Raw genomic sequence first — 24,930 nt, 5'->3', positions numbered from 1 at the left:
CTGTTTGTCCAGTGTTTGTGCCAATGGAGGGAGCAGGGGCTTAAGGGGCCCACCAGGGGTAAGCCAGGTCAGCACTGAGGCAGGGAGATGGGGGGAGGGAAGCTCCAACCTGGCAAGCTGCTGCCTGTGAGTCTTGGCAGGGGTCCAGGGGAATGTTCAATATGCTGAGCTTTATTTGGAGCCTCGCTCCCTCCCTCTGCTCCATGTCGGCTAATTGGAGAGACATGGAGAAAAGGAGCGGGGCATCACATGAAGCTGACAGAATATACAGGACATCCAATTTAAATGTTCCCCTTTACAGTTACGAACTAACGTTAGACAGCCTTACTCATTATGTAACCAGACTCCGGCCTTACAGCGCTCCCAAAGCCTTTGGCCAAGCAGCACCTGTATGTGCTACCTTGCCCTGCAGAGGTTAAGGTTAGTAATGTGAGATCATTTGTTCACTTTCCCCGCCTTGTCATTTCCTTAATATCTTCCTGGTTACAGGAGCAAAAATGTAATGTGATGCAGGAGTTGCAACTCAGTTAAAAGATCCAGTTCCTGTTTGGACTTGTTACAGAGTGTGAGACACGGCCTGAATTTTATCAAGACACAAAAGGTCAATTTGATCAAGTCTTACCATTACCTACTTCATATGATTTGGAACTGAAATGGTATTTTCTTGTATTCTCAGTGCTGTAGATTGTTGTCCATTATCAACTAAAATTAGTTTCAATTGGTCATAGTCAAAGCTATTGTCAGCCACGCTTTCTTATTTGTCAGATATTCATGCATGGTATTAGTCAATATCAGGTATTATATAAAAGGGCACTCAATATCCAGATATTGGAATTTACACCAAAACCCATAATTGGAGATATGAGGACAGTGAATACATTAAAGCAATTTATCAGATATACTGTGGACCCTCGCTACTTTGCGGTTCAGCTCGCGCCCCAAAACTTCTAATTCGGTTCTCACGATTTATCTTTCTTTTTTTTCAATAGTTTACTTTTTTCCATGATGAAACAGCCATATTCTAGCGGGAGATTTGTAAAGGGTTGCGTGCGGTTCGTTTAGGGTTAATATATCTGTAAATACCATCAAAAGTATCACGTCTCTACTTTGTGGAAATTAATTTTTCAGGGGGGGTTAGAACCTTATTCCCATGAAAAGTGAGGGCACACTGTATGGCTTAACTAAAATGAGAATAGCATCCATAGAATGGAAAGGGTATTATATCTGGATCCATAGCAGTTTTAATTCAGACTATGTTTTCAGATATGCTCCTTAAATACCCATTCACTCGCTCTTTGATTTCATACTTGCTAAAACCAGAACACTAGTCCATTTTCCTGCTACCCCCTGAGTGTTTTAGTTATTTACTTCCAGCCTTTCGAAAACAGCCCTTTGGGATGCTGCAACCCTTGCCATGACCACTCCCCATGCTGTTGTTTTTGTTGTCTAATGGCACCTTTGATACAATAAATGTAGTTATTCCTCCTGTCCTTTATAATGTCAGCAGGGTTATAGAGGTGGCTGTTTTTCTATCTCTCCCTTTTGAGACTTTTCTTTCTGTCCTCCATTAAAGCAGGCATTGTCCTTAAATCTGAACACACAGCTCCGATTTTTTTTTTAACATCCCTCTTTCCGGGTCTTTGTTATTGCCCGCGCTGTTGACAGCCAGTGAATTGTTGACATTGTTGACATTTGGTGTGTGTCCATAGGGAGACGCTGTGTCAAAGTATCCTTGAGGGAAGTGGCTCAGCTGATTAGATCCTTTGTCTTAGCACACACCATATGTTGTTGTGTATTTGGATTAAGCTGATTTTGACATTTCAATGGGAGTAGTGAAGGCTGGGTTTTGCAGCATTTTGAACAGTGGTTACAGACCTTTCCTCGATGCTATAGAATTTCTCTCCAGAATCAAGAAAAAAAAAGTCCAGAAAAGATACATATGCTTTTTCCCCTGAACCCAATTTAGTCGGTAGGAAATGTTACAAAATGCCATTTTGATTGATGCAAAATAGGCACAATTGATGTAAGTTTATGTTACTTTAAGATTGTCTGCTATAGTTCAATGATGCTTATCTTGATTTTCCTGCTTTTAGGCATAAACTTGTTGTTCTTTATGATCTCTGCTAGAAGCTGTTATAATATACATGTTACCAAAACAGTAATAGCAGATAGGATCGGATAGCGATTGTAATTATTCTGTCAAAAATCAACTACTTGAAAGAGCAAGCTTTTCTAATCACTCCCTATTTTCCCAGGACTACAAAGACATCTTTCAAAAACATTGGATTCCTTCTCAAATTCATCAGTCTTTGTTTTGTGTACAAACAAATAACAGCTTAAGCCAACACACGGCTTTAGCAGACATCTCAAGTATGTGTCCCTCAAAATTGCAGATTTCTTCGTGGAAAACTCTTGCCTTGCGTTGCCATGACTCTGTTTAGAACTATTTTCCATTGAAGAACAAAGCAGGAATGCCCCATTGAAAACAAGCACTTGATATTTTAACTGAATCATTAATTCATAATTTATTTCCCTATCATGTTCAATAAAAGCATGAAACAAATGTATTTTTGAGGCTAATATGGACAACACCAGAATTTACGGTACTAGTCTGTTCTCTTTCAGATTAGTTTGAGTTATGAGAGGTCATCAACTGTTGTAAGGGCAATAGAATTTTATAATTTGAACTTGGCCTTTAGCAATAATTCACCAAAACCAAGTGAACTCATTTTTAGATTGTAGAATAAACAAATGCATTTCAGTGGTGAATTAACTAATCAGTGGAAAAAATATTATTCAGTATAAATAAATAAATTGAGAACAGTTGGATATCATTTAAACATGCTATCCTTTCTGCAGGATGTATGATGGAAAAATGTGAATGAAAATTTGTACTATACAAATAAAAAATAGTCATGGAGAACATTAAGACTGTTTAATAATCTAATGTTGGCCGTGGTCAAGTCGTTTAGTTGTGATACCCCCTAATAGATTTGGTTCGTCTGTCTGAAAGTGTGTCTTTTTTTCTCCCTTATAGTCAAAATGATCAATGCTAAAGTCATACTGTTGTGGCTATGTTTCTTCAGTTCTGTGTTTTTCTGTACATACCTCTGTCCAGGCGCCTTGTAAATGGGACCCATATAGAATGGTTACACCAAGACGAATGGTTGGTTGCTAGATGACTGTTCAGCGCACTTCTAGAGGAAATACCACAATATTTCCAATATTTTATTCCCACCTGATAAAATATGCAAGTGTATTCTGATTTTGAACAAGGCCAATCACGTGGTAATCATAAACAAAGAGAGCCTGAAAAAAGACAAACATGCACAACAACACACACTGCTTGACAGCTTCTTGAATTCAATAAGCTTTGGCTGAAATATTGTCAGGGAGCAGGCCCGCTTGGTCTTGTGCATTGTGATGTTTTCCTATTTAATGAGCTGCCACCCTGTTAAAGTTTCATATCAAGTTGAGAGGAAGCTGCCGAGACACTGAAAGCTAATTTTCTGGAGGCAAACCTCAAAGCTGTTATTTATAGCCGCGTTGTGACTTCTTTTCTATGCGAATCTTTGACTTTCTTTTCCCTATTGCGTGTTCCCCTGCATCATGCCCCTCCACCAATCCACCCATTTGCTTTAGCATCAGTTGCTCAACCAAAGATATTACCAGCACAGTTCATTTACCAAGTCCAGGCCAAGTATATATATGTGCTGTATATTTTTTGGACATGTCCCTCTCTCCACTTGCTGACAGAAAAGATGAAGGCTTACAATCTAAGCAGCCATAAAGGCCACATGACTGAAGCATAGAAATACACCAACAACAGCAACCATATTGCGATTACTACAGATCATCATGGGGAATTTAAAGTTGTTTGTTTTTTTTTTCCCCCCTCAAGCAGAGATACTGTGGTTGAGTAAACACAAATTAACACCTTCAGACATTTGTGCAGAGTGGTTGAAGTATGCAGCAGTAGTAGCAAGTATTGAAAAATAATTCACCAGGTACGGGCAGTCCATGATAATGCTCCATATAATAAGGCTCTGGAGAGCTGTGTGGCTTCTTTAATACCACTGGAATGGGTGTCTGGCTGAATTGTAATGGTGGGGTAGAATAGATTTACCGCACTCTGTGGCCATGACCTGACCATGTTATTTTACGCAGAGAGTCTCTTCACCCTTTTCCTCTTCCTCACTCCTACTCCAATGCTGGGCCTTTGGTGTTTTTATCTGTGGTTGGTCTGACAGCAGTTTAGAATACATGATGCTGTTCTTTTTTTTTTTAATCTTTTTTTCTTGTAGGTCTTTATCTAAAATATTATTTCTGTGTTTCCTAACCACAATGTTGGTGAAGCTTTTTACTGCACTTTTTATCCACTCTGATTCAATGGTTTTCCCCATCAGTCCTTCACTCCCTCCTCTTGATAAGAGGCAATCAAGGTGCATGGGGATATTTTACTGCCTTCTCCCACCTCATCTCTATCTCTTCTTGTCTCTATTACTGCACCTCCCTATTCCCCCATTCCCATTTTCTCCAGTGAGAATTCTTTCCAGTGTGTTTCCCTTCTTCCAGCGTTGTCTCCTCTTTCTGTCTTTGCCCCGTCTGGCTCTCCGGCGGCTGTCGTTCTTAATTGGTGTTGCTTTTCGTCTGCTTTCATCCTCCTCCTAGTTTTTACCCTCCCCGCGCCCCCCTTCCACTTCTCTCCGTCTTCTTCTCGCAGCTCCTCTGCGTCCCCGACGGAAAAAGACAGGCATCAGACAAACCGCCTCCCGCCTGTGCACATCAAGCTTCCCCGTGTGCGTCAATGTTTTGTGTATGCAGCGAGTCTCTGGCCTCTTTGCTCCTGTACAAAGTGTCCCTATTACTCGGATTCTCATTTAAATATATTGCAAATTTTAATTTTCTACAATTTGTCCACAGATACTGAGTTTGCCACAAAAATGTACAAAACCGTCTTCAACCATTTTAAATTTCTCACTGAGTTACCAAAGACCCATTATTGTACGTTTTTGTTCAGAAGTTCTTTTGTCATTAATTTTCCTTGAACACCAGTTTCTTAACTTAAAATTATTTAGCAATGCTCTGGAGTATAAAGTATACATATTTTTCAACTCTTTGATGGCTTTAACTTAATTATTATAGTTTTTCCTGGTAAATCACTGTTTGCCTTGAGGGGAAAAACTACAATGCATTATGCAATACTTTCCTTTGCTCTGAATCCTTGAGAAAATTACAAACTTGGAAAGCGTACGCGATGACAAGAAAATGCGTTTTTGTTTTATTTTGCTGCAACTTTTGCGGATTACTCTGAAGGCTTGGATTTACAAGAGGAGGAAATATGAAAAAAAATATTGCAGTCTCTGTTGATATCTCTGTGATATAGCTATGGATACAATAGAATGGGAGAAAAAAGTACTAATCCAGCAGAGTTCAAGAAATGATTAAAAGGGTAAAACAAGTAGTTTATCAAGAATACAAAGCTGCTTGACATGCTTGCCAAACTCAACATGATGGTGAACGGTTTTGCTCCTCCATAAAGTTAAGTTTTGAACGACTATAAATAGCACCAGTGGTTTTGTTCCAAAAGATGTCCCTTCACACACGGGAGGATGATGTTGGCGGCTATAACTATTGGTCTATTGGTATGTGGAGTAACCTCCAGAACTCGAATGTAAAATGAACTGATTTGGTAATAGAGTCGTGAAAATTCTCTGAACATACTATACATACAGATCCAATCACCATTTACATGCAATACCATGGATCCGTTGCTTCAGGTGCGATTGAGGTATAAAGTAAGATCACTCTCCTCTGAGTCGTAATTGCTTTTCAGTGACTATGAGCATAGTGTGTTAGTGTGTGTCAGCTTTTATACAAGAAATTTGCTTTAGAGTTATTTAAGACTCAGAAATCTCATTTATGTAAAATGATTGAAAGTAATCATCATATGAAATAAATCACAATAGTTAAACAAGTATAAAGTCATGGGAAACAATATTGAAAATGAAATAGGGAATCTAAAACTAGATGTGTAATTGACTCAACAGTGAAAACAATGATGGCTATAATATAAAGAATTAATGTACATGTGCATATGGTTAAATGCAGTATAAGTGCATAAGTATGATGCCGACTATCTAGACGTTTTAGTGAGTTAAGAGCTTAAGATAAGATGAAGGTTGTATAGATCAGTTTTAGAGGTATCTGGAGGTGTCAATATCTGTCTGCCAGCAGACAAATATTGTACCAGTTTGTCTTTTTTAGCTTTTTAGTTGGTTTGCTTCTGTATGAATTAATAATTCGATGTTTTATGATCAACTGTTCCTTTTTATGCTGTCGGGTTGGTGCAAATGTACCATCTTGCATAAGCAGCTTGGCACTGAATGGGAGGAAAAAAGTACTATTTAGCCACTGAGGATGAAGCACAATGACCCGTTGTTTCACTGAGTGTTTGTGGCTGTCCAATGGCAGAAGCTCTTAATTTTACACCGACATGGAAATTATTGATTTTCCTTGAACATTTTTAGAGAGCAGTATTCTTGACATCTCAGTGTTTTGAAGATTAGTGGCCTTTGCACTTGGAAAAGGCACACACACATACACACACACACACACACACACACTCTTTCTCTTTGACACGTGTGTGCGCGCGCGCACACACACACACACACACACAGACCCAAAGTCATGACTCTAATAGTTTCCAAGAGCTCTCACTAAAGCTAAGCCAAAGGAAATACAGGCTAAAATGAAGCACTTGGTTTCTTTGGCCCTCAGATTAGCTATCCAGCTTGTATATCTCATGCCCTCTAGAAACAGATCTGGGTTTGGGGGGACCTTGTCTCATTTTTGCAAGCAGCTTGTCTGTACTTTGGGCATATTCAGTTCCTATGAATTGATTTTTTTTTTTTTGTTAGTTTTATTGTCTTAACATTGATTTCTCTTGTCATTGAAGCAATCCTTTAACATTCTTGTAGTTCCCTTTCCTTATCTTCATCTGCCCCTATTATTGACACGTCTGTGTTTTCCACCCCTCTGACTCTCATTTCCGCCATTCTTTTAAATGTTGTTTCTCTTTGTCTAGGCGTCAAAGATTCAACCGTGGGGTTAAGTTTTCCTTAGACATGCTTCCTTTGATATAAAAATGAAATGCCTGCCCATCTGTCAGCGGGAATGAAGGAACTAGTGGTTCAGGTTCAATCTAGGCCTTTCCCGACATAATCTATATGCTTTTCAAATGTCCACAGCAGATCTTGCATATTTCTCTTTATAGTCACTGGTGTGGGGGATTTTTTCCCCCATTACTGTTGACAATGTCCTATTATTGGTCTCTTCAGACACATGTGTCTGCTGAATGATGCAATGCAATGTAAAGTGATAAAATGTCGATCGGAAACTTTTTCCAGACACTGAGTGTAAGCAAGCACTTTCACATGGAAGGCATTGGGTGCATGTGTGTGCTTGTGTATTTGTGTGCGAGTGCGAAATCTATAGAGCACTGAGCTTTTTTTCAAGTGATGTTGACATCCACATGTTGGCACTGTAATTGTGCTTGAGTGATGTGTATCTGTGAAAAGCTTGTATACTTGTACTTGGTAGTTTTAGTTAATAAATAAATAAAGTGAAGGACACTTGAACACTGGTGCACGTATCGACCCGGTTTCACTCAACGCCCTTTGCTTTTTCTCCCCGGACAGCTGAGAGGAGCTAGCAACAGAAGGAAGAGAACCATTTGATGGAAGAAAAGAAAAAGAAAAAAGAAGAAAAGACCAAGAAAGACGTCGCTCAGAAAAAGGTAAGGGTGGGAGGGAAGCCACGCACATACCGACACAAGCACGGATAGAACCTTATCTCTTCGTGAGGTTATACAAACCCCCCCCCCCCTTTTTTTTTTTTTTTTTTTTTTTTTTTTTTTTTTTTTTTTTAGATTGAAGAAATTCTTTGGAATATGGAAAATGTCAAAAGAAAACACAGCTTCTAGTTTTAAACCTCCCCAGAATCCACAGACAAAATTTTCATTTGAATGTTAACTAGTGTGACGATAGTTGCAAGCATAATCAGCGTCGGGGTGCAGCGTATTTCCGCCGTACAACAATCAGTCATCTAATGCTGCTGCAGTGGCTTGCCCCGTGGGTGAAGGGAGGAGGAGCAGCCACTGCAGTCTGAACTCCAAACGCTAACAGCCCCCTGTTCGCAATCCGCTGCACTTTGGCAATTTTCTCCTTTCGTTTTCTCAACGCCCCCCTCCCTCCTTTTTTTTTTTTTGATGACCTACTTTTAACAGCTGATTTCTTACACCACCCCCAACAATTTAACAATGCAAAAACAGGGGGCTGGAAAACCGTTTTGAATATGTAAGAGTTAAAACAGCTGAAAAGATTTTGAGTCTCCCTGGGAGCGCTTATGTTGGCTAGGTATGTGTGTATGACTAAATTGTCACTTATTTGAACTATTTCATTGAATGCCCTTCAAAAGGAAAAGGTTATTACTGTTTGTAGGGATTGTTAAACATTATGCTTGCTATGGTTCATTTAAGCAAGTTGGTTTCTCTTTCTCCCTCTGCAGGTTGCTGACCAGAAATCCAAAGGTGAGCGCCAACGTTAAATAAACTGTACCTTTTCACTAACCATATTTTCAAAAACTTAAAGCCTAACACACACAGAAAATAGCCAGGCTTAATTAACTCACTGATTAAATAGTAGCATTATTCATTCGTTTTTGTACCAATTAGCATTCTTGTACAGAGATGGACTCACACATTTTGCACATGCATGCACAATTGTACTGTTTGAATTCCTGTGACACGCACACACCCATGCACACACACACACACACACACACACACACACGTGCACGCATACACACAAAGCAGAGCAAATACAGTGGAGTTAAATGCAGAGTGACGGCCAATACGCCTGCAGCAAAAGGCAGCGAAGCGTGAGGGCATCCAGACAGCACAGTGTGTGTAATGTGGGTAGGGGATGGGGGGTTGGGAAGGGTGGGTGAAGGAGGATGGTGAGTGAAATAAAATAAGGCCACAGACTTCAGATTAAATACAGTGTGAGTAAGGCTTAAAGAGCAGTGTCCTCATGTGCCCTTGGTGTTCTCATATTTCAGATATAGTCCGTCCCTGTGTTTATGGCTGTTGAACTAAGTTTAGATGCAGATTGAAACGTAATCAGTGGGTGAAGATCTTTGTGCTTCAAATGTATTCAGTGCGTAGTGTCATTGAGAACACAATTTATATGTATATATATATATATATATATATATGACCAAGTCTTGAGTGTTAAAAGTGTGTTTTCCCCTTATTGATCAGTAAACTCGATCCTCTTGTCAAGGTCCAATAGGCTATATCTAGTGCAGCTGCCAATAGTATTTTTATGGAGCAGTAGGATGCCGATCACTGCCGCTGTCGCTGCATGGGCCCCATGTGGCATGTAGAAAAAGAAAAAGTCCTGCCTGTCGCTGATGTGCCCACTAGTTAGTTTTCTTTTTTTCTGTGTTGCTGAATCATTGCATTCTTATTTGCAGTGCATTGGAAGAGTGAAAAGAGTAATCACATGCATTTCCCTTAAGTTCATGGCAGACAATATGTTATGAATGTATGGGAATATTTATCTTAACTGCTGTTGAAGATGTGGCATTGAAGAACCCATGAAGGGGTTCAGAAGTGCTGCTCGAAAGCATCACATTTTACTTTTATCCAATGCTAAACATCCAGTATAACTGCTGAAATGGAAACTTGAAGACAAAATTTCAGTTTTTTTTTTGGTTCTCATATCAAAATGAGTAACAAGCATGTTGCTCTCTGAAGCTGTCTGATTTCCGAGCTTTTATTAAAGAAGCCAGTGTTAAAATACACTGGTTGGGAGAACAGGTTGTTGCCTGTCATTTGTTGAGCCCTTGGATTACAATGGCAACATTTATGTCACATTGTTAGATTCTCTGAACGGGCCTCTTTGTCTGTCTCTCAAAGTGTATTTCTGTGCGAAGTATACAGCAGTGAAATTTTGAATAATTGTGGTAGAAACATTATTTCGCCCAGCACCCTCTGAGTTTGTGTCAGGGCCAACTTGTACTGTCAAGACCGAAAAATAAACCCAAAAAGCTTAGGGTAGGTGATGGAATACTGGCAATGCTAGACGGGGACCCAGGCATATCTAAAGAGAAGTAGTTGAGCAGAATGAACAAAGAATAAGGAAACAGACGGAAATGGGGCATTCTGAGGCTAAATTGAAGCAAAAATGAAGGGACGAAGGAAAATAATGAAGCAGTGAGCACTTTAGACAAGTACCAAAAGTGACCATAAGGAGTCAATGACGGTGCTCATGCTGAAATGGACTAATGACTGGGACATTTATTTTATGATATGTTTAATGAGAGATGGCGAGTAGAAAGGATATAGAAAGAAAACTGATTCTGAGTATTTAGTGAGTACTCGTGCAGACAAAGATAAAGAAAATAGTGAGGAAGAGGGTTGTTTGTAGACTAGTAGCTCAGTGAGCCATCATGACCCTCCTGAATTTGCATTTAACCTCCCATCTGTAAAATAGGGGCAAGTTTGGCGTCCTTTGAAATGAGCTGAGTTGTCATGCACGGCACAAAATATATTGTGTGTGTGTGTGTGGGGGGGGTGGATGGGGGGTGGAAGGAAGATGGAATCGAGTATGCAGGAGTGATTTGTGCTTTCACTCCATCTCAGTGAATTCTTCCTCATATACACTCTAGAAATTCATGGACACATTCAGATACACACCTCCTCCCCCCATCATCACAATCTTTTCTGTTTTCCTCTTGGTTGGCTTCCTTCGTCCCAGGCATTTCAATTTGTTTGTGGTAATCGATCTTGGCCTGGCATGGTGTATAAAAATGAGATAAAGCCTCAGCGCAGCAGAATTAACTTTTCTGCCCCCCATCAGGCATGGAGTTTAGTAGAAACATAGGTTTTCCAGGAGGCAGGGGTCCCAGTGCTCCCAACCTCGCCCCCCCAGTACAGTATGGACCTCTTGATTACCCCCCCAAACACACACACACAGTAACCCCACCATCTCATTCACTTGGTCCCCATTACCTCAAAGGAATGCTGATTATTCAGTCCGAGCAGCCGGTGCACAGTAATCACACTGTGATCCAGCAAGCTCGACAGCTTCACATACCGACACCTCGAACAAAACCGTGCGTTCACACGTAGGCAGGAGTGCGCGAAGTGTGCGCACGTCTATCAAGCCACACTGACGTGGAGCTTGTCTGATTTAAATAAGTACTAGCTTACTGCAGTCTTTTTTTTATTTTATTTTATTTTTTTAGCCTGTTCTTGGGTTGATGAGGTACAGTCATTCCTTACACTGTTGGTTTAAAGAATTTGAAGAAGTTAAAAGAAGAAAGTGAGAAAGTGGTGGTTTCTCTAATGGCACAAAAAGCTTCAAAACCCTGAATTCACTTTATCGTATTCAACACTCGACTCCCTAAAATTCTGCAATTTCAATCTGTCCTGCACCTACATTGCTGAAATATCCGAGAACAAATGCAACGGCACTCAAACGTCACCTTTCACACGTTCTTTCTTCACCAGTTTTTAGTTCCTCGTACTGCACTCATCCTCTGTGACTGCATCTGTGGGGAATCATTATTTACACAGTGCCGTTGCGGCGATAACGGCATTAATGTTTTTCAAAGTGCCGAGCAACGCACATAAACACAAGTGTGTGACATAATTCTGTATTGGATTAATTTGCAATTTCAAATGCTATTAATTGCATCAACACTTTGAAAGGGAATTTCATGAATTGCAATCTAATTAGAGGCTAATTTACTTCAGCATTCGGGCTGCCTTTCTTCACTTAACCACATTTATAAACACTCAAAGAATTAATCGTGAATAGCTTGTGAATTGGGTCCTGTGGATTTATGACTGCCAAGCATAATTGTCCCCCCCACCCCTACCCAGTACTCATCCTGCATGCATGTCAACTGCTGGAGTAATGTGAGAGATGAAGGGGGAGCCCGGGGTCAGAGAGAAAGGAAACAAGAGGAGCACACAAACTTAAACAAAGCTTTCCTCTCTGTGTATTCATACTATAGGATCAATCACAAGTTGCTGACAAGAGAGGCCATTTAATGCTCTTTGCCCCTCCCCCTGCATCTAACCACCCTCCCCCCAACAGGGATCTGCTTGGTGTCAAACGTGTAGTGTATTAATAGGATGCAACTCAACTGTTATGAATGACAGTGCAGTCGGAACTCTGAGGCAAAGGTGTTTGCATACATGTTTATTAGGTTCAAAGGCTGTCTGTGTGTTTGCATAAAGGGCCCCTCTCACTCATCCTTTGTCAAACCAGGGCACAAAGAGCAATATAATAATGTCCACAGACCACATAATTACAAGAATTGAATTTCGCTTGGTGATTTAATATACATGAATTATATAGTGTGTGATATTTAAACCTACGCGTTTATGTAACATTAGTAGTATGACTGAACTCTGGGTTGATAAAATTAATTTAGCTTTTCTGCTTATATTGCATATTCTAACTGCAAACATGTTTGACTATAAGTAATAAGCTGTTTTAAGTTTGGGTGGGATTGGAATGGTTGATATAAATTGATTAAACTGTTTGACACAAGTCTACAGCAGTCAACTTTTATGACAGGCCTTTATAACAATGTTTGACTGAACGTCTTAACGATAGGAAACCGTCAGAACAAAGGTCTTGATCATTTTTGATAAACAGACTTACGCTGGAGTTGCCGCAGAAAGGGCTTATCTATTAAAATGTCTTTTCATTCACTATGATATTCTGTTGGGACCAACGTGGTTCTTTGTCGTTTGTTGGATGTCAGTCTTCAAAATTCAACTGGCATCTTTATCGATGTCGGTTTAACTCAAAAGGCATGTGTCCGCCGGCAGTTTCTGCCCTCCAGCACCAGCCTTGAAAGGTTTAGTGTAATCAAACGAAAGCTAGATAGCAACTCGGCATCCGCTGAGGCTAAGAAGCAATGCTATACTCTCATGGCGATCGTGTCTCTGAATCTGACAAGTAGGAGCGGCACAGATGAGGTGAACAGCCACGACCTGAGAACGATAGTCCGTAGCTTGGCATGAAGAGAGTACAGGGACACTAATTAGAGGGGGTGAAGAGGCACGGCATGAGAAGGGGTCGTAGGAGGCCACAACATGCAAATGGTGTTGTGTCAGGCAACTGTCAGTCCCTATGGCAACTGGCTGTTTTATATAGGAAGGGTGAGGGGTGAGAAATCCTGCTTTTAATGTTGTGTGTGTGTGAAGGAGTTAATGTTTTTCTTTAGTAATGCTGACAGATGGGACCTCATAGAGAGACCCCCAGCCCCCAAGCCTGCCATGTGTGTATAAACACACAAGCACACACACACATACACGCACAAACACAGAAAATGAGCCTAATGGTTTCTTTTTCAATACAACTACGTTTTATTTTAATGCATATTTGTCAGCCCTCCAGCCCTCACTCCCTTTTTGTTGTCAGAAGTAAGAAATCTATTTCTCTAGACCAGTTAAATGGACTTTATTTTCCTTACTACTTCGTTTTCTTACAGCATATTTACATAAAAATCAATGTTAAGACTTGTCCTGACCCCCCAAAAGCTCTCGTAATGTGAAGCTTATTCATGTAGTACCTTGTTCTTCAAATGCTGTTATAAAGCATATCACATTACATGAAAGGGAATTCACAATATTAGCTAAAATATATTTAAGATCACTGGAATTAATAAATGATACCACGGGAAAAAAATCATCACTTCCGTACCGAAGATATTCCTAAAGACCACAATAAATATTGCCTCACAAACACAAATAATGGTTACACTGCAATAATTAAAATGCAACTTATTCTTTCTCCCTCATTAAAAATGCATTAATATATGGACATGCCTTTTCAGTTCACAATATGGACTTGTGCATACAAGATGATTCCTACTTAACTGTGAAGTCAGTATCACTTTTATTGCAAATTGTGGACCAAGATCGGTCTCCTAATGTGAGGTCTCATTATCCTCTCAAGAGCCTAAATTTTCAAAGGGCATTCAGAAAATGTACACTTGAATATATTTATACAGTGTATGAGCATGAAAGTTTTCTGCTCATCCGTTGTTGGAAATGGAGAGCAACAGACAGTAGAGGAACAAGAAAAATAAACCAACACAAGTTTTGATCAAGAGTTTCAAAAACATGAGGGTTTTTTCCAAACGTAGAGACCAAAAAAATGCCAAGTCACTTGAAAGGCGCTTGGTTTTGGAGCAGATCCCTAAGTAGTTGGTAATAAAATATAAACAGTTAAAAACTAAATCCAGCGTCTTAATGTTCTGGGTTTTCTCCTCAAACCTGCCCCCCCCTTCCCAGTAATGATGGGTTATAACATATGAGCGAATCAGGAATGCATTTTGGGTCCAAGACTTTTGAAAACCAGCAGTATTCTCCAAATCAATTACTTTGCACGGCTGCATGAATACACGAATGTTGCACATAATTGTAAACCTAGTTTGAAGCGATGCTCCGTTTTCCTTTACATTCAATGTGTTACAGCTCCTATTGCATTGGGGGAAAACACCATTGTGTAGGAAATACAGGGCTTTGTGTGTTCATCCCTCCCCCCAACTACAAACATGACTGCATAATAAAGTGGCTCTGCAGACAATAGACAAGCGAAAGATGGGAACCTGCTCTGCCTGGCACTATGCTCAGAGAACCAATCACGGCTGTTCTTTATAATAACACACACTTCCTTCAGCTTAGGGCACTTACCCTCTTCATATATGCTGACTATGACCATGCATAGTCTTAAAATTATTGTTCGTACTCGTTTTTTTTTTTTTTTCTCATTGTGTGTAATTAACCAATTAGTGCAAAGAAGGTTTGTGAGTAAAAGTTTTTTGCAAGGTTGCAGGAAGCACCTCGATGGCAGGGATAGATGAATATTGTCACAAATGTTTATTTAATTGCACTTCTCTTTCAGCTTAAAGGTTTCAAGGCCACAGCCACACAAAAGTCTACATTTTATTCAATTTTTCCACTTTTCCCCAACATAAATGTTGCCACATTTGCCAGGTGGTAAATGGGTGAGAACCCAGCTGAGTGCTTGCTTTTTACATCTTCTTATCTCCTGGCATCGTACAGCCACCTCAATTTATTCCTCACTCACTTTATGGGTACAGTGTGTTAATCATAATTACCTTGGACAGACAACGATCTTCCATTTACTGCCATTGCCAATTCAAAATATTATATGTCCTGTTCATCACATAATTTCGAAACTGTGAGCAGTTTTTATTTTTTCTCGCTGGTGAATTTCTTTTAAGTACCTCAAGACATATTAGTTATTAGACGAAGGTCCCTGTACGGCCTCAGAAATGCCTGATTCTTTTCTCAGAGCAAGTAACCTATATTCTGACTCAGTCACATGATATTTCTGCCAAAGCTATCATTTTTTGGTTAAATTCAAATGCTACTAGGTTGCAGGAAGTAAACTTGGAAGTAAACTTTACTGTTCTTAACAGTAGCCTGCCCCCCCCCCCCCCCCCACACACACACACACACACTTTTAAATGCACCTACACATATGTTATGGTTTAAGAAAAGATCTCTCTCCCAGAATTAAACACACCCCTCGGTAAATGTTTATGTTTGTTCAGAGTAGAGGGATCTGCTCCTTTTACAGGTACCATTTTTCTTGCCTCTCGCTGTCTAGTTTCCTGTTATGAACGAATACAGACAGACAGACACACACACACACAGACACACATTCGTATTTATTCTCACAGCGACAGTGTTGTTACCTTGAAAAATAGCACCGCTACTTCACAAGTGTGGAATAATGCAGTGGTCCTGTTTTTGACACGGTGTTCTTGATGAATCTTGTGAAACGTATTGCACATGCAGGACAATTAGAAGACTATCTGCAAGAGTGAGGGGTAGAAGTCTTTTTGCAACTAAATAAGTTGCTGTGTCTGAGAATGTAATGAAAAAGAATAATTTCAGTTTATCTTTTTGTATATTTTGCTCTATTGATTCATAAATACAACCGTTTCAGTTTTGCTTCTGTTCCACCATTACGTCACATTATTGACAGTGGATATGATGGATACTAGGTAATCAAAGATGAGCATTTTTGGATCTGATGAAATACAGCCACTCAAGTGTTACACACAATCTTTATTTTCTGAACTTGGTGTGTTTGGCCACAGGCTCCTTCGCATTGCACAAGGAAAGTATTATCTCGATCTTGTCTCCTTGAAAATAACAGCGTTTACTGCATCAGCAGGGAGCCGTACCTCTTTTTGCTTCTTTGTAAAAAAAAAAAAAAAAAAAAAAAAGTTTCAAATAAAGAAACCAATCAAGTAAAAAATGCTAATCACTAAGATCTCTGTCAATTTCCAATGCCCTTGTTTGGGTGCAGTGATATTATGTATAATAATCATTACTGCCATGACCTGATTAATATACAATGAAGGCTGGCTGCGTATTTCATCACAAGTTAATTTTTGCGCCAACTCGCCAGCTGCAGGAATATTATCATAGCTTGGAACATATCATAAATTCCGAGGAAGCTGTGGGGACACAGGGCATAAACAAAACATTACATTCAGTCGAAAATCGTGAGGAGAAAGTCGACAGAATTTAGTGGGGAGATTACTGCATGCAGAAGACTGTAATAATTAAGACAAGAAGAGAAACACTGGTGAAAGAGATGAGGCATCAGGTTGGATGAAAAGCCGGAGGGGGGACCAGGTTGCGATATCAAGTAGAGAGACAGGGAAGCGGAAATAATGGTGATGGAGAGACAAAAGCTGTTGGATTTTGGAGCAACCGGAAAGGAAGAAAGAGGGGGTGGCTGGAAGTGGACACGGAGGGGACGGGTCAGGGAAGCATGTATTCGCCGTTCTGCTGCCTTAGTGGTTGAGGGAGCATCAGGCGCGCTGAGCTGAATTTAATCAGCGATGTGCGTCACCAGCTGCACTTCCAAGCCAGCAGCCATTTACTGCTGGAGGGGGCGGGGGGAGCCGTGTCCCCCCCCCCCCCCCCCGTCTTCACATGTGTTTGACTAAAATCTCATCAGAAAGTGGGGGTGCAAACAAGACACTGAGTGCCTTTTTGCATGCTTGTGTGGCACAATTGAGTATTTTCTAGAAAGTCAACTCAAAGGCCCACACCAACCTTGTGCCTCTGAAAAAGACCAACAGGGTATCAGAGTATCATATCTGCTTCCTATAAACAGTCTATTTCTGTCTGGAGGTATTCAGTATTTTGAATTTTTCTTTTGTTTCGTCGTTGCGGTTGCTCTTTCTGCTTGTCATCAGATAGGTAACCATCTGGATTAGTGCTGTGCTCACTGAGAGGGCCTCTGTTTTTAGCTGTGCTCTCAAGACAAGCTCTTGGCAAGCGGAGCAAATACCTCGGCGCTCTTGATTTACTTGAACCTCCAGTGTGCACATTTCGCCGCACAGTTTAATGCCAGCATTGCAGTAAAGGACTGCTATAAGAGCAGTTTAGGCTCACATAATGGAACGCCCAATGCTTTTAATTAATAAATCATGTCCTTCACAACCACATTCCACTATCAGTTTTATAAAGCATTGTCTCTCTTCACGCCCACTTATCTTTCTCTGTCCTTCAAGTAGAAGCAGTCTCAGCTATTATGTAGAATGTTAATATCCATCTAGGAATTCTAGAAAACTTCATTATCAGCCATTAATTATGCATTTACCTGCTGAGAGGAGTAGGATTTTGTAGTTTTTGCAGCACCTTGGAGAGGAAACTTTCGCTGAGCCAATCTGCTTGGTTGCTTAGATGGGTGGTTGGGCGCTGGAATGACAGGGAACGGGTCAGGCCAAGGCCGAACCAGCAGGGGAACTGTGCGTGTGGAAAAAGGATAAGACGGTTTAATGAAAAAAATATCAGGCGTCTATGTGTTGCCGCGTGTCTGTCTTCAGTCATCAGAAAAATATGACCTTTTCAGGAAGTATGTCTGGGCCAGCAACATGTTAAAAGGAATAGTCTACGCTACCCTGCTGTGCCAGGACACACATATGGAGTCGAATCCTTTTCTTCTCCTCCTGCTGAACACAAGCACAGCATGTTAACTTTACATATATTTTGAAAACTTTCAGCTTATCCATCTCAGCAACAGCTAAATGTGCCTTCCTCTGAACTCCTTTTTTTTTTTCCATTTTAATTTTTTCCAACCCTATCCAATTTGTCTTTGTCTTTTGACATGCCGCGCTCTTGTCGCACTGTTATACCGTTTTCTGTGATGGTGTAACATATGCAGTTAATATGTTGTAGGGACATTTTGCTTCATTGATAGACCAATTCAAATGGACCATCAATGAGGAAACACCACACCTATTGCATTGCATTGTAGTTTGGGGCAGTTCTGGTCATTGCTCACCAGCACCCCTGCTCAGACAGATATAGAGAATTGTTCTATAAAGGATTAATAGTGAGTAAACTCTAACATTAATACTTTGCTTCCTGCATGTGTCTTTCTGTGCGTGTGCCTGTCTGCCTGTGTGTTGTATCCATTCAGTACCAGAGCCTGCTCCCACTAAGCCCAGTCCCGGCCCGCCCCACCACCTCCACCCCGCCAGCCCGACGCTGCCCCTCTCCTCCTTTTCTTCTGGCAATGGCAAGCGTGCCTCCTCCAGTAGCCAACTCCCGACTCAGACTCCCTCTCAGCAGCAGTGCCAGTCATCCTCAGCCAGTGCTCGTTACCCGGCCAGAGAGGTGCCCCCGCGCTTCCGCCAGCAGGAGCACAAGCAGCTACTGAAGAGAGGCCAGCCACTGCCTGCAGGAGCCCTCAGCATTCTCACCCTCTCCTCCACCCCTTCTTCTTCCTCCTCTTCGCCCTCATTATCTTACTCGTCTTCGACAAGTACCAGCAGCACTACCCAAAACTCTGCCGTGTTCACTGCGGGCAACCACCACACAGGTTTGTGCATTACACTGGAGTTTCCTCTTTCATTTAAAAATGTGAGTGGTGGCTATGTGTGAAATATTTCATTCTAAATCTTGAATTCATTTTTTTTTTAATTTATAAAACACTCGCAATCTATATATTTCTGATAGGTTTTAAATATAACCTAAGAATTACAGTCTTACCATTTAGCTATGTGAAGAAATTGTTAATATGCACAACCAAAATTGTGTAGGAGCACCAGATAAAACTGAAACTTAAACGTTAAATAAGAGGTAAGGTATAAAAGATGGCTTAATTTCTTTTAGCCCTTGAAATAATGTAATACACCCAAGTATTGTGGGGCTCACAAAACTGGCAGTACCAAGTCCTTCTTTCAAAGCACAAGAAAACAGTGTTCCAAAGACTCACTCTAACCAATAAGAACAGGGCCTTGCTTGACAGAAACATACACGCGCATGCACACAAACCCATGTAGCCAGTGGAATTAACCTGAATTAAGCAGCCTTGAGGTGTTTATTATGCATGAGCTTGTTTGAATTTAATTTTTTCCAAGTCCCTCCAAGTTTTCTAAAGACCGTTTTTGTGTGAACAGCCCACCATTACCATTTGTTCACAAAGACGATACACTTTCTCTGTGAACAGAAAGATTAAAAGAAAACTAGGATATTTGAAATTGCCACGGCTTCGAGCTGAGTTTTGCATCTGTTTGCTGCGTTGTTGAATTTTGTTACCCAAATTTTCTGTCAATGCCTTATGCTCCCCTTCATCAGCAACACAAATAGATTTTGCATGTCCTGTCTTTTTCAAGACCAGTTTGGTTCCTTCATTAGAGCCTTGTTTGATTATTAGCGCAGATGCCATGTTATATTTCTCCTCAGAGTGCAGCTCCTGAGTTAGCATCAACAGTGAGCCAGCTGTATTTAAATTGATACAGAATACCACAACATCTCATTGAGTACATTACCCAGTTATTGTTGTCTCGGCCCAGTGTTTTGTCATCATTGGAGTTAAGAGTCAGTTGGTCAGGTTTTCACCTCTTTTACCCTCTTGCTCTCATCTCGAAGGCTCTCCAACTACAGCTTGTTCTGTCAGCTCTGCTAATAGCCAGGAGCTTGTGGCTCCTGATGGCAATGATTCTGGCATACATGTTTCAAAGAGTGGAAACTCGTTGCACTGCAGTTGAAGATGGAAGCTTAAGCCTGTGGTTTATTTAGCCAAAGATTACGAACCTCAAATATAATCACAGTATAATGAAATGGGCTTTAACGTTCTTTATACTACATGTAAGTGGTGACACAAAATGTCCTCTTTACTGTTGAAGTCTGAAGATTAAACTCTGTTTTGATGCCTTTTTTTGACCTCTTCGATGAGACTACTGTAGCCTATAAGGTTCTAATTCTCCATTTCAGTTGTCTACATTGTAAGCACAAACACATATTTATGTTTTGGATACGTAGCAATAGGAAAATATTTCACACTTGTACACTTGTCTATTCTTGAAACCAAATCAGGGTTCATGTGTGAAAGCAAACGTCAGAACCAGTCTGAACAAACATTTAAGCGTCTTAAACCAGTCGGGCCCTGGTGAAAACTCTGCCACAGCAGACAAGTGGTTTTACTACTGGAGCAGTAGTAAAACGATGGATGAAGCAAAAGGAAAGGAAAGCTCCCACTACTAAAGAGAAGTCATCTTTATGAGAGATGCCACTGTAGCTCAATGTGCAGTCACATCCTGCTTGATGAGAGCTATACCCACGGCCTGCATCCGATGTACAACATGTCGGTTATGTGCTAAAACAAGTTTACTCTAGTTTTGGTCTGTCTGGCCACCTGCCTTGAAGTTTATGGTAAGCTAGAGTTAGTTTTATTACGTGGATTTAAAAAAAAGACCAGTCTTACAATATATATCAACATGTTTCATTTGTAATCACAACAGAAATGCATCACAAATATGTGTGATATAACATTCCAGCAGGTCAGCCACACAACAACTTCAGCTTCCAACTAGAAGGAAATCTCTTCTTGAGTCAAGGGTATTCATCACACCCGCACATAACCTCAGCCTTCCATCCCCCCATCCAATTTCCCCCGGCCCCCCTCACCTCCTTGTCCCGCTCACCATCCCCATCTCTCCAGCTGACTGGGGACCATTAAATAGTGAGGGCAGTCAGCAGCCTCCCAGACAGCCTCACTAGTAGCAGGTGCTAAAGTGGGGCTCTTTTTAGACTGTGGGAACTGCAACCCGACAGCTGTTTGCTGGTCACCCAGACACCACATGTAGCCATAAGGTGTGTTGTTAACACACTTGGCTCTTTCAGTAGGACCCTTTTTTTTCCCTTTTTCAGATAAAATAGTTGTGTTTTTGGCATATGTCTTGTTAGTGAAATGTTCGAGAGGGTGCTCATTAGCATTTTGGGGGCTGTAATTTTTAAATGTTTAGAAATGTTGGTCTTTGTAAAAGGAAAGTAACAAAAGATTTCAAATGATAAAAACAAAGTGTCTTGCAGTGGTTCTAAGTAATATAAGCACCACTTAAATATTTCATTTGTATGTGTTTACATCATTAAATAATCACAAGATGAAATCAGGGAGGTACATATTGGCCGATATGCTCAGGCTGTGACTAACGCGCGCGCACACACACACACACACAAACACACATACACGCGCACAGACACACAAGTGAGACAAACCCCCTGTGGCTTCATTAATCCAACCTCTGTCAGAGAAACTAGAGAAGTCACCATCAGTCTCCTGTTTTTTCTTGTCTCTTAGCAGAAGTAAACAGACATGAAGGATAATTTAAAGTCTCCTGTGACCATTTCCTCAGTCTTTCTTTTTTTTTTTTTTTGCCTGTTTCCGGAAAAACAAGTGTACGCCTTATTTGATCCAGCAGGGCATTAGGCTCCCCTCAAAAGAGGGTCTGTCTTGAGTACAAAAGGCAATAAAACATCCCCTGCCTGGGTTTTGGTTTATGCCACTCAGTGTTTTGTTGTGGAAACTACCCACTTGCCTCAAAGATAAACTCGGACAAAATAAGGACATATATTATTGACATGACATTCGTGCTTTATTTTCTCTCACCATTTCCCATTCCTCCTTGCTGCACACAACCCCCACAAAACAAGCTTTCCGTCCTTCTCTAACCTCCCTCTTTCTGCCATCTTGGCCTTCCTTTGATTCAGAGTGTAGAAAAGACCTCAGTTTCTTGGCTACCTTCCCATTTCTATGAAGGCCTCTGTTTATTTCATTTTTCCAAACAGAGGTTTTATCTAGTGTGTTGCTGCGTCAAGCCAGAAGCCAAGTCCAGAAGTCCTCAATCATGTACTTCTCCCCGCAATAATACTCCTTTTTTGTAGATGTAATTTTACTTGAAGTCTTGGTATTTTATTGAGCGCAAGCTCCAACATTCATGACAGACCTACATGTGCGTGCACACAAACTGGCATTTTAGCTCCCTGTTGGAGGCAGTGGGAGCCATGAAGGGTCCCTTTGTTTTTATTTTTGACCCTCTTCACAAACAAAGCATAATCAGAGACGGCCCTCCTAATTGCAACCAGAATGAACACAGCACTGCATTACTGTCACATGATTGCAAACAGTGGAGGGAAATAATTGTTCCCTTTTCATTGTTTTTCATGTTTAATGTGTGTGTGTGTGTTAGCTTTCTCCCCCTCTGCCAAGACCTTTTGTGTGGAATGTTTCAGGGGGGAATTGAAAGGGGACCAACGGAGACATGTTAAAGTGCAAGGAAAAATACCTTTTTGAGTTAGTCTATAAAAGCACACTTGCATACTTATACAGCCACAAAACCGTGAATCACTATTCGCTATTATGCAACCCAGTGGATGCACGTGCTCCTGTCAAGTAGGTCTGGGAAACAACCACCCAATGGCAGGAGTTCTATTTGCATTGAGATGGTTTTGTGGTTTGACAGAGTAGTTTGCTGCAGACATACTGAGAGGATGTCCTCTCTTTCCATTTCTGGTGCACCCACTCCCAGAGTAGAACTGGTGTGCACGTTTTTCCACATCTAATAAACGCAGACCACACTCCTGCTCGGTTTTGTTTGATGGTGGGATTTGCCATTTGATGTTACTTTGTTAGTCTGTTTCGTGAGCAATGAAAGATTGTTGCATTCCATATTTAGATTACTTTATTTAACCTGTTTTTACAATCTCTAGGATATAAAACAAGCAGATAGAGACAGAGACACCAAATGGAAAAAAGAGGGATTGACTAAACATTTTTTTTTCTCTCCCGAAGGCTCCCTCCTTTGAGTTTCTTGGCTATCGTTCAGGTCTGGTAGAAAAGTGGCACTCCTCCTCCTGGAAATATTGTGTAGACAGACCCAGAACTATGCAAGAAGGGAATAACATCAATATCTTTTAGTGATATTGGATTTAAAAAAGATAATCCTGCACAAAATCAGCCTCAAGCCACCAAACACATGCAGTCACAAACTTTAAGCGTTTGCTAGATTTTACTCCTTACAGCTCATTTGAGAACCAACCAAGTATTAGATAATCATTACCCGAATACTCTTTCATTGTCTTATTAATGTTTTATAATTTTTGGGTCACTAATTGAAGCACCCTTTTTTCCGAGCATTTCAAAAACGTCAACAAATGAATGAGGGTTCAGTTTTAATGGCCATTTCCGACCAGTGGGCTTGTAATATTCAGCTCAGATGTTTCTGTATTTTTTTAGGACATGACATGAGGCTAGCCACCCTATTGGTTTGGATGTTTGCATGCCGGATCAATAGCGTCCCTGTTCTCACCCGCTGGCATTAATAAGATCATTGATTACCTGCCTCCGATTGATTTATTACCCCTTTGCAGCATTGAATCATTTTTTTTATAAGCTGCCCCTATAACGGGATGCTTTTGTGCCTAATGAAATTTCTTATGTTTGGTGCACGTCAAGAATGGTTCTAAAAGCTTCAGATTTTGTTTTTGGTCCCTTTTTTCTACAGAATGTGTTTAATGCTGAGGCTGTATGTGGAAGGACAGCATTTGCATTGGCCTGGATATGCATATGTGTATAGATGCGTGTGTGTATGTATGTAGATAGATAGATGGATAGATAGATAGATGGATAGGTAGATAGATGGATATATGTGTATGTGCACATATTTCCAGGAGCTCTGAGAAAGTGTTTTGTAGTTAACCATATAGTAAAATGATGAGGAGTAGGAGTGGTGGAGCGTAGGAAGTGATTGATGAGAAGGCGTCATGGTTTCATTCTAGTAAATGAGTGGTGTTCCACTTGGGCTTCCCTTCACAGCCATGGCCAATGAAGCCACAATAGAGACCGATGTGCCTCTCACTGCGGGGTGTTAGGAGGAGTGCAGAGGATAGAGAAGGGTGAATAAAATGGAGGGAAAAAATGGCAGGAGGGATAGTGAGAGCAAAGACATGGATGGAGAGAGGCTGGGATAGTATATCAGATAAGGTCAGTTCTAGCCATTGAGAAGGAAGTCAGGATTAAAACACGATAGTGGAGGACAAGGAAACTAGCTGTGGAAATAAATGGATTGTAAAAAAGTAAGGGAAAGCAAGGTTGGGTAGAGGAAATGAAGCAAGGACTCCATCTTCTTGTTGCTGTTTGGATGACTACACCAGGGCAAAGATATATGGAAATGCCATAGCTGATACGACACGTAATACGCTTGGCTGTGTATTCTGATTGTGCATTGCATTATGAAACATACAAATGTGACTATTTTATTCTGCAATAGCCAGTGTTAACCAACCAAGAACTTACATTAGGTCTAGGGAAATCACAAGGGCAGTGTTAAACAATGGTCTGCAGTCTTAAATGGTGTTTGTTTTCTTCCTTTAACCTTCCCTGTGATCCTTTTGTCTCTTGGTTTCTCCCCTTTTCCAATTTTTCAAATTATTTTTATTGTGTGTTGCCTTTTTGTTTAACTTTATCTCCTAGCTAATTGAACATTCTGATTTCAGTCACT

General features: G+C 40.7%; 1 protein-coding gene across 1 annotated transcript in view; it reads left to right on the top strand.

Annotated features, from left to right (window-relative positions):
• The window catches only part of tnrc6c2 (trinucleotide repeat containing adaptor 6C2), a 51,741-nt gene that overhangs the window by 3,559 nt on the left and 23,252 nt on the right, over window positions 1-24,930 (top strand). Inside the window, exons 2-4 of the mRNA XM_086157138.1 lie at window positions 7,701-7,798; window positions 8,569-8,590; window positions 18,567-18,968. Coding sequence (XP_086013264.1) covers window positions 7,739-7,798; window positions 8,569-8,590; window positions 18,567-18,968 — 484 coding nt within the window. The 5' untranslated portion in view covers window positions 7,701-7,738. The remainder of the gene's footprint in view (window positions 1-7,700; window positions 7,799-8,568; window positions 8,591-18,566; window positions 18,969-24,930) is intronic.

The sequence above is a fragment of the Fistularia commersonii genome, chromosome 12, assembly GCF_037954325.1.
Source record: "Fistularia commersonii isolate RoL2024-O1a breed Wild chromosome 12, RoL_Fcom_v1.0, whole genome shotgun sequence".
Taxonomy (NCBI): domain Eukaryota; kingdom Metazoa; phylum Chordata; class Actinopteri; order Syngnathiformes; family Fistulariidae; genus Fistularia; species Fistularia commersonii.
The sequence above is the reverse complement of the archived record's forward strand: the minus strand, read 5'-3'. Positions and strand labels throughout refer to the sequence as shown.